Source organism: Ambystoma mexicanum, chromosome 9, assembly GCF_040938575.1.
Source record: "Ambystoma mexicanum isolate Mex_15411 chromosome 9, UKY_AmexF1_1, whole genome shotgun sequence".
In the NCBI taxonomy this organism is placed as follows: domain Eukaryota; kingdom Metazoa; phylum Chordata; class Amphibia; order Caudata; family Ambystomatidae; genus Ambystoma; species Ambystoma mexicanum.
Window position 1 is genome coordinate 879,276,100 of NC_090931.1, and position 14,299 is coordinate 879,290,398.

The 14,299-nt window shown below is 43.4% G+C and overlaps 1 protein-coding gene across 1 annotated transcript in view; it reads left to right on the forward strand.

Moving 5' to 3' along the window:
• IQCA1 (IQ motif containing with AAA domain 1) overlaps positions 1-14,299 on the forward strand; it is a 1,010,495-nt gene that overhangs the window by 901,450 nt on the left and 94,746 nt on the right. The window contains exon 15 of the mRNA XM_069615989.1: positions 9,764-9,963. Coding sequence (XP_069472090.1) covers positions 9,764-9,963 — 200 coding nt within the window. The remainder of the gene's footprint in view (positions 1-9,763; positions 9,964-14,299) is intronic.

Genomic DNA, 14,299 nt, shown 5'->3' on the forward strand with positions numbered 1-14,299 from the left:
AAATAAAAAATAAATATCTCTTCATATAGCCAAGCATTGATGAGAGTCCCACGTGGATCCCTGGCTTCCCACGTGACACCATTTTTTGGGCACAGAGTGCAGGGGCAAGATGCAGTTCTTGAACCTGAAAATAATAATTCTGCACAGAAGATATGCACTGCGGGCCCATGTTAGCAGCAGTGAACGCCATTGGCTGTGTGGCAGAGGTAGGAGGAGAGGAAACATGGCGCTCCTCAAGATCATTTGGTTGCTGTGACCGTCTGGTTGTTGGCATGATTAATTCCTGATGATTTGCCCCACTGACACCTCACGGTCTGCGACTACGTATCACAAAGACGGTATCCCCAAGACACATGCTTTGCGGAATATCTGCTCTCTGAACGCCTGGAGGGTTTTCCTTGGTAGGTGTTGTTGTAGAGTGTGTTCTCTTTTCCCTCTGTCCCTCTCACTCACTGCTGGAGCTCGGGTTAGGCCCATTATCACTGTTCTCAGATATTTATCTCATAGACTTATTTTGCGTCAATGTGGGATATGGTCAAAATCTTGGTCATCACCCTCATCAGTTTAAGGATCCAAAGTGTCATGAGATGGGAATACGATGGAATCGACAGCCATTATATTATATTTAAATTGTATTTAGCAGTTGTGGGCAACTCGAATTGCCATTTTATTAATTTTAGTTGTTTTAACAATTTTGCTTAAGAATTGTACTTAACTTAACTTGCAGGTTTCACCTTGCTCATTGTTTAGGGTTAGAACGCTGAAGCATTTGCCTGCTTTCTGTGTTATTGCGTGGGCTTAGGAAGCACAACTTGTTTTTCAAGGCGTACGTGAGCTCTGAACTACAATCCCCACAAGGATTGTAGTCCGGAAGCACTTTTCTGTTGAAACCCGGCGCGAACGCGCCGGCGTGGACGAGTTGGGGCCAGTCTGCTCCAGTACATAAGGCTCTCTGGCAGCTCGCTCCTTTAGACAGCCATTATATTGTATTTAAATTGTATTTAGCAGTTGTGGGCAACGCGAATTGCCATTTTATTAATTTTAGTTCTTTTAACAATTTTGCTTAAGAATTGTACTTAACTTAACTTGCAGGTTTCACCTTGCTCATTGTTTAGGGTTAGCACGCTGAAGCATTAGCCTGCTTTCTGTGTTATTGCGTGGGCTTAGGAAGCACAACTTGTTTTTCAAGGCGTACGTGAGCTCTGAACTACAATCCCCACAAGGATTGTAGTCCGGAAGCACTTTTCTTTGAAACCCGGCGCGAACGCGCCGGCGCGGACGCGTTGGGGCCAGTCTGCTCCAGTCCGCTACAGGGTCGCTTACAGGACGCCGATTTCTCAGCCGGCGGAACATGGGGGTGGAGGAGGTTCTGAGAGCAATTAGGGCAGAGAAAATTAAATCCTTCGAGCGGTCCAGGATTATGCTCTTAGGGAAGAAGGTTGGCTCCATGCTAGATTCTAGCACCAATCTCACACAACTGTTATCTGGAGCACAGAATACAGAGGCAGGTGACATGTATCCCTCTACCTGTAAAAACGTTCCATTGGGGGGGCGGGGGATACAGGAGTTTGGGGTGAACTTGGGAGGACTACAAACTTTAAAGCAGAACTTGTCAGTGTCTAATATTAGCGAAAATGGCACAATTCCCCTCAGCACTAACAATGTTAATAACCTACTGCCTAATACCAACATGGGAGCGGGCCTGTCACTAAATGGAGAGAACGTGAAAGAGATTGTCTTACCTTCTCTTCCTTCTCATCCTGTAGTCTCCCCGGTATCAGAACTATGCTGCCTGCTCCTCAACACTCGATCCCTTGTAAAACATTCAGTTGAGGTTGCAAATTACATAGAATCTAATAACTCAGATGTTTGTGCACTTACAGAGACCTGGGGCCATGACCCAGCCGGTACTGCTCTTAATTTAGCCATTCCAGACGGCTATGTGATGCTAAGAAGGGATAGAGAGGAAGGTTGAGGGGGTGGAGTACCATTGATTGTTAAGGATTCACTCTTAGTTTGGGAATCACCGGGTTTTCTCTTAGAGGGCACAGAATCTATACATCTTAAGATAGGCATAAATGCGCAATCTACCCTAAATCTTCTACTTGTATATCGTACACCATCGTGTACTGTGCAGTTAGCTGAAGCACTTAGTTCTTATATCTTACCACAACTCAAACCAACCTCTAGATTCATTCTCTTAGGTGATTTTAATTACTCGTTGGGCATTGATTCGGATTGCCTTGCAACTGATTTTAAACAAGCCTTGGATAACTTGGGATTCTCTCAATTAATGTTTTCTCCCACACATGCTTCTGGTCACACTTTGGACTGGTTATGCACTCATAATGTTAATTGTAATAGCATTAGCGCAAGTTTGTGTCCCTGGTCTGACCATTCCTTTGTGCACTTTACGGTGGACACGCCTTTTCCCATGAAGCTGCCAATTGTGCCACTTCAACTGGAAACACGGAGCCTAAAAAAGATCACGTTGGCTAATATTGAGCCTTTGATTAAGGACAGCTTAGTAAACTTTCATACTGAGATGTCTCCACAAAATATGGCTATAGAACTGACAGCTAACCTGGCGTACATCTCCGATAAACTAGCCCCCCTTAAACTGAAAAAGATCAAGGTTAACGAGCATAAAAGTAAGGCTTGGTTCACGGATGACCTTAGAACCAAAAAAACTGAGGTTAGGAAAGCTTACTTTGCCTGGAAAAAGGAGCATCACTCAGGGTTACTGGTCAAGTGTAAGATCTCTGTACGTGAATATAAAAAGTTGATTCTGGAAGCTAAAAAAGAATTCCATAATGGCCGGATAAGTAAAGCTAAATCTAACACGAGGGAAATCTTTAAGATTTTAAAGGAACAGGAAACTACTCCGGTCTCGCCTGATTCTCTAGTTAAAACTGACGCAGAATGGTGTCAACAGATACAAAAAGGTTTACATAATAAACTTCATAAAATCAGGGCAACCATGCTCGAAAAAAGGGAATCAATCATTGATGCTGGTGGGGCTGTAACTGAAGGTTTCACGCGTGACCCTTCAGTCCCCCAGTTCAACTTTCACTCTATCACAGAAAGTGAGCTGTTAAAAATCATAGAGCATATGAAACCGTCACAATATAGGGGTGATGCTTGCTCTTCCATGATTATAAAAACATGTCCACCGCAGCTTATTAAAGCAATCTGTAATTTTATAAATGCCTCTCTTAAAGCAAGTAGTGTACCAAACGAATTAAAAGCAACCATGGTTACCCCCATTCTAAAAAAACCGGGACTGTCAATGGATAATCCGCTAAATTTCCGACCCATTTCCAACACACCCTTCTTACTTAAGATTTTGGATAGAGTGAGAGCAGAGCATGTAGACCTTTATTACATCCTCCATCCAAATCAGTTGGGATTCAGGAAGAAATATGGGACGGAAACCTCTTTATTAGAACTGAAATCTAAATTAATGGGGGAAATGGATAGAAGTGGCCTCTCCCTGATAATCTCTCTAGATCAATCAGCGGCCTTTGATTTGGTCGAGCATTCGATCTTAATTCCAAGACTACAAGAGGTGGCTAACCTCTCAGACTCAGCAGCCCGGTGGATCGCCTCTTTCCTGGAGAATAGAACAAGTAGAGTTTGTTCGGCCTCCGCTGAAGCTAGTCCACTTTCTGTTCTTTATGGGGTCCCACAAGGGGCAAGTTTGTCCCCATGTCTGTATAACCTGTTCATGACCCCATTCTTCTTTATGTTACAGGAGGAGGGGGTCGTGTTCTCTAATTATGCAGACGACACTCAATGTGTTATCAAGTTATCAGGACATCACAAAAAGGATGAGGCGGAGGTGAATAGAGTTTTTGCCCTCATTGAAAAATGGATGTTGGATAATTTTCTAGCTCTTAATCGCAGTAAGACTGAGCTGCTAATAGTCGGCAGCTCTAAGGCGATTAGTAAATTGAGTCAAGAATATAGCTCCTTTAAATTGGGGGAGGACGTCATTATTCCCTTATCAAAAACAAAAATTTTAGGAGTAACTCTCGACTCGACTTTAAGCATGAAAGCTCATGTCTCACCAATTTGAGGCCAATGATCTCGCAGGAAAGCGCTGAGACCATAGCCAGGGCAATTATAGGTGCTAAATTGGACTATTGTTGTAGCCTCCTGCTGGGCATCAACAAAAGAGAGCTGCAAAGATTGCAGGTAGCACAGAATTGGGCGGTCAGAGTTGTTCTCAGACTCCCAAGGCATAGCCATGTAACTGTGGCCAGACGCTCATTACACTGGCTACCTATTGAAGCCAGGATTAATTTTAGAGTACTGGTTATAGTTTTCAAATGCCAGCTACAAGTAATGCCTGAATATTTACAACAGCACATCATTTCAAAGAGTAAAGTAAGATCTTTGAGATCCAACCTCACTAATCAAATCATACAGCCAAGATGTAAAACAATGAAGGCAGAAAAGGGAGCATTTATGGTGAAGGCCCCCGCGATGTGGAATAATCTTCCTATCAGCTTGAGGAGTCACTATTCCCTTGCATCTTTCAAGAAGGAACTGAAGACTTTCTTATTCGTTTGATCTACTGTACTCACGGATTTCTTTTCGTTGTCTGCGCCTTTATGCCCTAGGGTCAATAGCGCGCATAACAAATGTAATGTAATGTAATATAATGTAATGTAATCGGAACTGATATGATTATGTTCACGCGAAGACATGCTGCCGAGTGACCCACTGTATACCGTTGCTTTGCTGAAGTAAATTACTCAGTGCTAATTTACTTGGACAAAAATCACTTAATTGGGGAAATAAATATATATGTGTGTTGAGTTAGGTGCTCCAGGAGGGGTTGGGGTGATGGGTGGTAGGGGTAATAGTGGGGGTGGAGATTTAAAAATAATCAAAGTGTTTTTTGTCAAAGGAAATTACCACAGAGTAATTTAGTTTGCCAAAACAAGGTAGAACCTGACAGACAGCATTGAGTGATCTATCTAACAAGGAGAATAGTCGGTAAAGTCGCCCAGAAGAGAATCCCTGACTCCACTGATATGAGACAAAGTAGCAACCGCTGTTTCGAGAATAGAGCGACTTCAGGCAATTTGACTTTTCTTGTCAATCTTAACAGCAAACTTGCACTTTGGACTGCTTTGGTTCTGATGGAAAATGCATTATCTAAGATGATAGATTAGACAGACTTGACAGGAGTGGGTTCAGTGCCATTCAATGCAATGTGGCTCAGCTATGACAAAGTGGCCTCATTTTCTGTTTAGCAGTGTCGCCAAAAGTGCTGTTAGGAGAATGACCACAACTTTTACCACAGATCGAAATTGTGAATTTGCGGCTATGGTGGACAAAAGACCTCCAGCGTTTTGCTGGAGATTATTTCCTCCACTTTACTGCCTGAAAATGTAGGCTTTACTGTGGGTAGATTTACCACTCATTGTATTGTATTATATTGTAATCATATTTTGTCTCGGAAGGCTATCTCAGGAGCAACGCACTTGCCTTGGAAGCAAAATGACTGGAGCAACACAGGTTCGATCCCCGGGTCTTTGCTTAGAAATTATTATTATTATTATTAAACCTCTGGGTATTAAGCGTGTTATAAATAACCAATTATAAATTATAATTATTTATATACTGCCATTATCCCATTTGTATGGCCTCAATGTGCCTTTCGGTTGGAACGCCCTCAGGGAACAAACTCCAGGTTTGTGAGAACGTTCTAAGAGTAGACTTTAAGATGCGTGTGTGCATTCTGCCGAGATTAGGACTTAGGAGGGCTGTCTAGGCTCCAGCAAGCGACCCAAGAGGACAGGTATGTGGGCAGGTGCTGTAAGTGATCAAGACAGATTGCTAGTGCAGAAGACTCGCTGTGTGCCCAGCTAGACCGAATTTGTCATAGGTTGTTGCTATATACTGATGGCAGAGGTGTTAAGGCACGTCAGGGGTTTCATTGTGATGAGTTATGTGAGCAGCTGGACCAAAGTTGACAAAGTCATAGCTGCATTCTAGAGTGGTGTAGACTCCAGCTCCAAAGTGGAGTCCTATGGACTTCATGGATGGGATTAATACTGCCAATCCACCCCTCAAAATCTAGTGGAATTACCACGATTAAGAATTGCAGATCTGGTATTTCCAAACTCCTAGTGATGCCTAAACTCTTGAAGGGTCAGGGTTTTATAAAGAATCTGGCCACCAACTCCTTCATGAAGCTGAGGCATCTGCTAATTCTCTGGATATCTTCGAGAAGTAGTTGGCTGTTGTTGGTGTACTGGTGCACGAAGGCAGCCTTACTGGTCATTAGATCTCCAAGTCACTCCCTGTGGGTGTTAAAGTGATTGTGTGACAGTTCACAACACTGGAACACAACATAAAGGATGGGGACAGAAAAGGTAATGTAGTGAACAACAGAATAAACACAGGGCCCTCCTTTATACCAGTGGGTTGACATAATGAAAAGTATAACCACGTGATCTGGCCCAACGAGCACCCCAGAGAGATCCAACAGTAACGGAAGAAAGGCAGCTTCACCCTCCAACATGCATATCATCATCCACTACCTTTCATCTCGGAAGGGGCAAAACATGGTTTGACGTGATGTCAGAAAACTCATGGAAAGATGGGATGACATTTATTTTTTAATAAACTTCCTGAACCAAAGAAATTGATAAAAACAAATCTGAAAGGTATTACGGTCTAAGGTGTTTCGGCATCACTTCGTTAGAAGGATGAGATTAGTTATTGAAGGAAGTGAAAATACCCTACCAAAGGGGCATGTTTAAGATTGCCATTCAAACGTAGGGCCCATTCCTATATAGGCTGGCCTGGGGTGGCATCACTGGTGTAGTAGACCAATCGTGAAAGTTTGAACTTGAATGTACAAATCTCCCACTTTATGGGAAGAGAAAACACTGTTCTTTGCTGTATTCTGTGGCACCACGCATGTCTCCTTGTGCCTACATGTAAGCCTGCTGTTATCCAAACATGCACACAATGTGGAGAGGTTAATCAGTTCATGTGGCAAGTCCAGGACATTCCTAAATCTAATAATTAGACTTTTCAAAGCTAGGTTCTCACCTCTTGTTTTGGGTTTGCCATAATATTAATGGAGATTCACATGTTCCTAAATGACGTTGGGGTGTGGCAGAACGTTGGGTGGAGTATCATTTTAAAGAAGGGTAACTAGGGATGTATACATTAGGGTGGGGCACCTACCCACTAGTCAGTGTTCTCCAAATATCCCCTTCTCTGCCATTAGTCAGTCCCGGCCTTTTCTGGTGTCTCTCCATGTGAAGCATCGCTCTAATAATTTAGTTTCCAGAAGTGTTCTAAAGAGCTGAAAGCATGTAAGATCTTAAACCTCTGAACTCTAGGCTGCCAGTTACAATGTTCTTGCTACCACAGATGTGTTTCTCGTTTTGTATGCATGTTTCTCAAACTAAAATTATTTGTTGGCAGATACTGGGGCAAGCTGCTGCAGTGATCCTGAGTACTTGTAGACCAGTAGTCTTCGTAAAAGGTGCAGGGAACCTTACATGTCACTTTGGATTCCATCAGGAGCAGGGGTGTGGTGATGAAACTGGTTCCTGTGATTTTAATTCTCCTAGCCGCAGACACAACAGGACTGCCTGGTTTTGCCTTCATTGTAGCCTCATATTCTGGAAGACCCTGTAGATCTGAACCCAGTACACCAAACAAGACCAAGATTCTCATGAGTGCCACTTACTGCGAGGTGATAGGTTTGACCGCTCCACTTATTTATTGCAGAATTCGGAGTTGGAGTCAATGCTCAGGTTCTTTACGTTCTGAATTAGGGCTTGGACAGACCTATACAACTAGGGATGTGCGGCCGTCTCAGACTTAACCAGTAACATAACCTCTGAAGTGTCCTCATTGTGTTGTAAAATGTTTTCACGCATCCAGTAGTATATGTGTCGCAGTAAGTGCTGTAATGTTTGCTTGGCTCCCCTGGTTTCCTTTCCAATCAAAAATGATCCGGGTATGGTCTGAGTACCAATGGGATTGCTGTTGTTGCTGTTCAGTTACCGGTACAAATGGCCGGTACAAATGAACAATTGTATACTTGAACTGGATGGGTCTTGAGAAATATTGCATGTCACCTTTGAAGGGAAGAAGAGTTCCACTGAAGTGATGTGCCAGAATGTGACCTTATGCTCTCTGGCTTTCAATAAGAGTTTTGTGCTCTACCGTTTCAATTATGGCTGAAGCATCAATGAGTCAAAGCAGCGTCTTGGTCTTCATATAAGTTGATGAGAAGGTCCTCCTGATGGACCTTCAATTCCTTTCATGGGCCTGAAGCTTACCTGCTGGTCTCAGACAAGCATCTGCTGTTCCAAATATCAAAGAACTGTTTGGTTGCTTCGCTTCTGAGGATTTGCTTTGGTGTTGGAGGTTTGAGATTGGTCAATATTTCTTCAACAGCCTTGGATCTGCAAAGGTGGTGCAGATGGTTGCTCACCTCAAGGGCTAGGGCAACATTTGCTTTAACATAGCAGCATTCACATGGCCTTTGATGTCAGGGGTGAGTGTTGAGAATCCTTCTCCGATGGATGCTGTTGACTAAGCAGGCTCCCCTGGCATGGTGTGGCGTTTGATCTTGTTTGTTGGTACATCCACACCCCCACTTGAATTTGAGTGCAGCTTGGGATGGAGGTAAGGTACGACGGATGATGTTGAGTGAGATAGAGGGCATGATGAGGGTGCAGGTTTTTTTTTGTAATTGTCAAATGGATTTTCAGAATCTTTTAGAACCGAAGAATGGTAACATGTCCTTGCAGCAGTGTTGAGATGAACATGTGCATTATCGGGCTTCTCTGTGAGCCAAATCCCATAAAATGTTAGAAATGCCCTTTGATAGGGTGACAGTGTCACTGTTTGCCCTGGAACAGTCTGTCCTCTTTTCCCTGCTAATTGTTCGCTAACATCACTGCATGTGCTTTTGGCTCAGAGTCTGAGTAATCTTAATGAGCGAACAGTGGCAATAATGATCCAGGTTGAAAAATGTCCTTTTCATCTTGGAAAGCGTCATCTTGTCCTATGGGTAGGTTTTGGTGCTCTTGGGTTCTGGAATGACCCTTTTCGTGGGGGACAATCTAACATAACTGTTGCCTATGTTGCAGTGTAGGGTTCCCGTGAGAACCTCATGCTTAAAATGGATCCATGGCGTTTTACCAACAGGAATTACTTCAAAGTAATTACCTAAAAAAACTCAATTTCTTATTTTTTTATTGATGGGGATTTCTCCCAAATCCTCCCCTTTCCCTATACTAGTACCCCTACTCCAAGCCCCTCCCATACCTTTTAACCCATTACCCCTACCCCCTATATAATTCGATTCTTTTTTTCAAGGAATTACTTCAAAGTAAATTACTTTGAAGTGATTCCTAACACATCTTATGTTATTTTAAAGACAGGAAACCAGCTTGTATGCAACACAGATGTGTTAAATGTATTCTCTACCTGGTGTGAACAGGGTGGTTTTGGGATTAGCATAGGTGTGAGGGCTGTATTTGATATTAGAAATATGAAAGGCGATTAATGGGTGATATCAGGATATTTGGAGTTGCATGTTTAGCCTCGCTGCCTTGCTATTACATATGATCATTAGGTGGGACATGGTTTCTGCAGTGTTAATTGGTTAAACCTCTACTCTGACGGTAGCCCGACACATCCCCGTTCACTGCTAATTCTTCCAGTGGTCCATTATTTGGTTTATCGATTGTCCTTTAATTCCTTCCTCTTTCAGGTTCTCAGACAGTGCACGAGAGGGCACCTCTAGTAAAGTCTCTGTTGCTGGCGGGGCCGGCTGGTGTTGGGAAGAAGATGCTGGTCAATGCCCTCTGCATGGAAACAGGAGCCAATCTCTTCAACTTGTCCGCAGCCAACATCGCCGGCAAATACCCCGGCAAGAGCGGCTTACTCATGATGCTGCACATGGTGTTCAAGGTAAGTGGAGATTGGCGACGCGTAGATCACTTCCTGTCTCACCAACATCTACAGTAAAGTGCTAGAGAAATGGGGGGTTTGGTTTCTGTGTACATAAAGCAATTAGTTCCTGGGAAGAGGTGATAGATCTTGTTCTACTTGTCAGCCCCATGCACCCAAATCTTTGGGGCACAACAAAGGCCTCCCTCCATGTCCATTCCTTACAGTTATCCCTCGCAATGGTCAATTCCAGTTATGCTGGGTAAGGTGGTGGTGCTCTCCCTTTGGTCCTGGGTACCTAGATGGGTGCCTGGAGTGACTCCTCTTTGTCACCCCATGTGTTCTCCAAACTATTTCACATGATAATGACAGTAGATCCATCAATCCTAGAAGTAGCAGACTGTGTATTCTTAAGGCCATCCTGCCCTAGAGGTAATAATCACAGTATCCCTGTGGTAGATGTTGAGCCCATGCAGTGCCAGTAGTGACAGAATGTATCTATGTACTAAACCTTGAGGCCCTGCAACCATTGCTGTGACAGATTTTGTATACCTATCCATATACTTGAGCCCATTTTTCTCCAGTGGTGATGGACACTGTATACCTTTGTTGGGTTTGAGGGTGGAGATGGATAATGCAAGATAGCCTTGCTGTTGTGTTTATGAGTGCAGAAAGGAACCTGAGCTCTGTGCGTGGGTCTGTTTCTAGGTGTTATTTGTCTGAAGCATAGAGTTGCTTTGTCTTTGGAAGGGAGTCTTGTGTGCTTGTGGTGCTAGGATGCATTTGCCAGGTGTGTACTATATAATGCTAGTGTAGTTTTAAGTCTGGTGGGAAAGATCTTTAGACTGTCATGTACGGGATGCAAAGTAAGTCTGCATCTAGTTAGTTTGAGAATAAGAGTTGGTAATGTTGGTGCAGTAAATTCTCAGAGGGCTCGGTAGGTGGTTTAGAGTGCCCATCTGATGCGCCCCAGTTGAAGCAGTGAAAGTTCCTTTCTGTTGTGTAAGTTTCCTTACACTATGTCTGGCAGTGTAGGGTGACAGATTCTGGAAGAGCGTGCAGACACAAAGTAGAGTACGGAAGTGTGAAAAGAACATGCAGCAGTTTGTACAAGGTAGTCCGTTATTGAAAATGGAGTCACAAGGAAGGTGTTGAGTGGTGATTTTGAAGCAGGTTGAGTTCATATGGGGTTCTAGAAGCAATTCTGCATTCCTCTCTTTTCCTAGTGCAGTGTTAATTAGCCGCACTTTTGACATTAGTCAGACAAGCACTCAAGAGCTCACACTATGTTGGTTAACAGGGTAAAATGAAACTAACAGATACCCCTGGTTAGCTGGCTGCAAGCCCACCTGTTAGGCACCCAGCAACATGTACCAGTGGCTGCAGGCAGAGTGGGTGTCTTGGGACGCATGCTATGGGACTATGTTGTGAAGCCCAGTGGGTATTTGGCGGTGGGGGGATTGGCTAGTTAGGTGAGTTAAAAAGTCTGGTCTTCAACGTTTTCCTAAACGTAATGTGATCCTGGATTGTGCAGATCCCCTTTGTCATGGAGTTCCAGAGTTTTATGTTGATATTAGAGAAAACCGATACTCTGTCTCTTTGTTTGTGCAGTACATGGTTTATGGTAGTATAGTAGTAGCTTGCTGCTCGATCGCGGTGTTCTCCTTGATTGGTGTGGAATAATCTGTCCTTGTATGAATTCAGCTCCATAGCCATGAAGAGCTCTATGGGTAATGCAGAGTGCTGGGAAACGGATTCCTTTCCCGGCCTGCATCCAGTGGCGTGACCTAAGAGCTGGTGTTTTATGTTCCCTCTTTTTGAGTCTCAGTACTAGTCTTGGCAATGGGTCTGGATGCGTTGATGTTTCTTAGTAAGATATTCTGGCGTGCTGTTGGCATTGTCGATTCTTTGTAAAACCAACAATGTGATCTTGAGGTTCCTGTCAGGGGAGTTGCTAGGTCTGGAAAAGACCCGGGGCTAGGCTAATGTTGCAACTGTCGGGACTGGGGGCTAGCTAGCCTTTTGGTTGTAGCTCCTGAGATTCTATCCGGGGCTACAACCAAAAGACCAGGGGCTATTGCCCCCTTAGCACCCCCATAGCAACGCCTCTGGTCCTGTGCAGGAAGTTAGAATGGGTATTATGCACCCGAGTGAGCATAAGTGGCCTCGAAACATTTCTTTACTACCGTGTTAATTTCTGGTTCCCATGTAGCTAATGAAAATGTTAAATACTTGAAGCTTGTGCATTTGTACGAGTAGCATAACAACGTTTTCATACCTTGAATGAAAGGGAGTGACATCTATTTTAAAAGGTGTGCTAAATAAACTTAAATGTGCAGTCAAATCTAAGTAGATCTATTCACTTTCCAGTGCCTCAGTTCTTTTGAAGGAAATGCATCAATCTATGGTACTATTTTTTAAATCACTCTTATGACAAGACCGCAATATAATATTTTGCATAAATCAAGCAACGGTATGTCCCCTTCACTTCAGTGTTCGAAAACAAAATCTAATTCCAAATGTCTGCAACTGATGAGGGGATTCAAATCATGGCCAATAGTGACATCTTCTGTGGAAAAGCTGTATTGTCACTCATCTTCGTTTATTTTAGCACGGTAGGAAAAAAGGTTAGGAAAGTCAGTTTGGCCAATCCGAGCAGAGCCAAGCTCAAGCGCAATTTTCAGAGACCATCAGAGCTGATCCCTAGCTTATCCAGGCCCACTTAAAGCCCACCTGTGAGTTATATCTGACCATTGGAATCATTACAAGTCAGTGTACTGTGAGGGGGTCAGAAATGAGAGGCAGACACAAAGTTGTAAAGCTTTCAACATTAGACATCTTTATTAACTTATGCAAAACAAGGGGGGGTCTGGGAAACTCTCTACCTGCACGAACACAGCCCATTGACTTGTTCTTGGGTGGATGGTCCCTGGGAGAGTCTCAACCAAGTCTTTTAGCTCACTGTTCTTTTCACAGAGAAGACATTTCCCCGCATATCAGTCTTTGTCCTGCCCAGGGGAAAGTCCAGCACCAAATTGCTAGGCAATTCCCCTCTGAACAAGAGTACCACAGCAACCCCATACACGTGTTTCAGCCTTGTTGGGCATCATCAGTGAGGTGAAGCTGCGCCTCTCTAAGAACAGTGAGCAAGGGGTCCACGTCTGGATCACCCTGGTAACTTAGGGTTAGACCCAAAGTTAATGTATGCAAAACAAGGGGGGTCTGGGAAACTCTCTACCAGCACGAACACAGCCCATTGACTTGTTCTTGGGTGGATGGCCCCTGGGAGAGTTTCAACCAAGTCCATCACCGAAATGCTAGGCAATTCTCCTCTGAACAAGAGTACCACAGCAACCCATACACGTGTTTCAGCCTTGTTGGGCATCATCAGTGAGGTGAAGCTGCGCCTCTCTAAGAACAGTGAGCAAGGGGTCCACGTCTGGATCGCCCTGGTAACTTAGGGTTAGGCTTTATTAACTTAAACAGGTTGGATAAAGGTCTTTCTGTCCCTATCATAAAGAGAATTTCCCTACCTAGGAATCTAAAACTAAAGACCAGTCTGTATCTTGTCATCAAAATTATGCAAACAGTCCTTGTGTCCAAAACATATCTGTCCCTCGCACTTAAATAAACAGTTAATGGTGCAAGGTAAATGTTTATGATTCGGGTTTAGCAAAAAGTGTATCGAAAACCAAATATGAAAGTTAATCAAATAATCCTTGAATCCAGTATGGGGTTCCCGTACCTTGGATTGTTTCAGGTAAGATACTGAAAACGTTCTCTTCAAAGATGGAATCTTAAAGAATAGTTGAAATGTCTCATTCATAAAACACTTTCTTCGGGATGCCAAAAAGTGTCTTTTTCAAACCAGGATTCCTCAGAAGTAGCAGAAATGTCTTTTCAAACAACCCTTTTTGCAGGATAGCAAACAAAGTCTCTTCTACTTTAAAAGATGGCAAAATGCCTATTTTACAAAACTGCTTTACAAGTAACAAAGCGTCTCTTTTATGCAACTGTTACAAAGATGGTTTCCTGGTATACTCCCCTGCCAGGAATTCTTCAATATTTTATTTAGATCCCCTGGTGTACTCTCCTGCCAGGTGTCTTTTCCTTTCATATGCTTTATGGATTACTTGATATACTCCCCTGCCAGGAATCCCCCTTTCTGGATCTTGCATATTCCCTTGTATACTCTCCTGCCAGGTATCTTTCTCCAAAAGGTCTCACGGCCTGATGTGGTTCTTTCACCAGAACTTCTTACAAAGTTCACTTTATTTCCAAGTATAACACAGTTGTACTCTTTCACTGTTTATAGCTCATTGACTTCAGATACAACTTGTTTCAACTTCCCCCATAT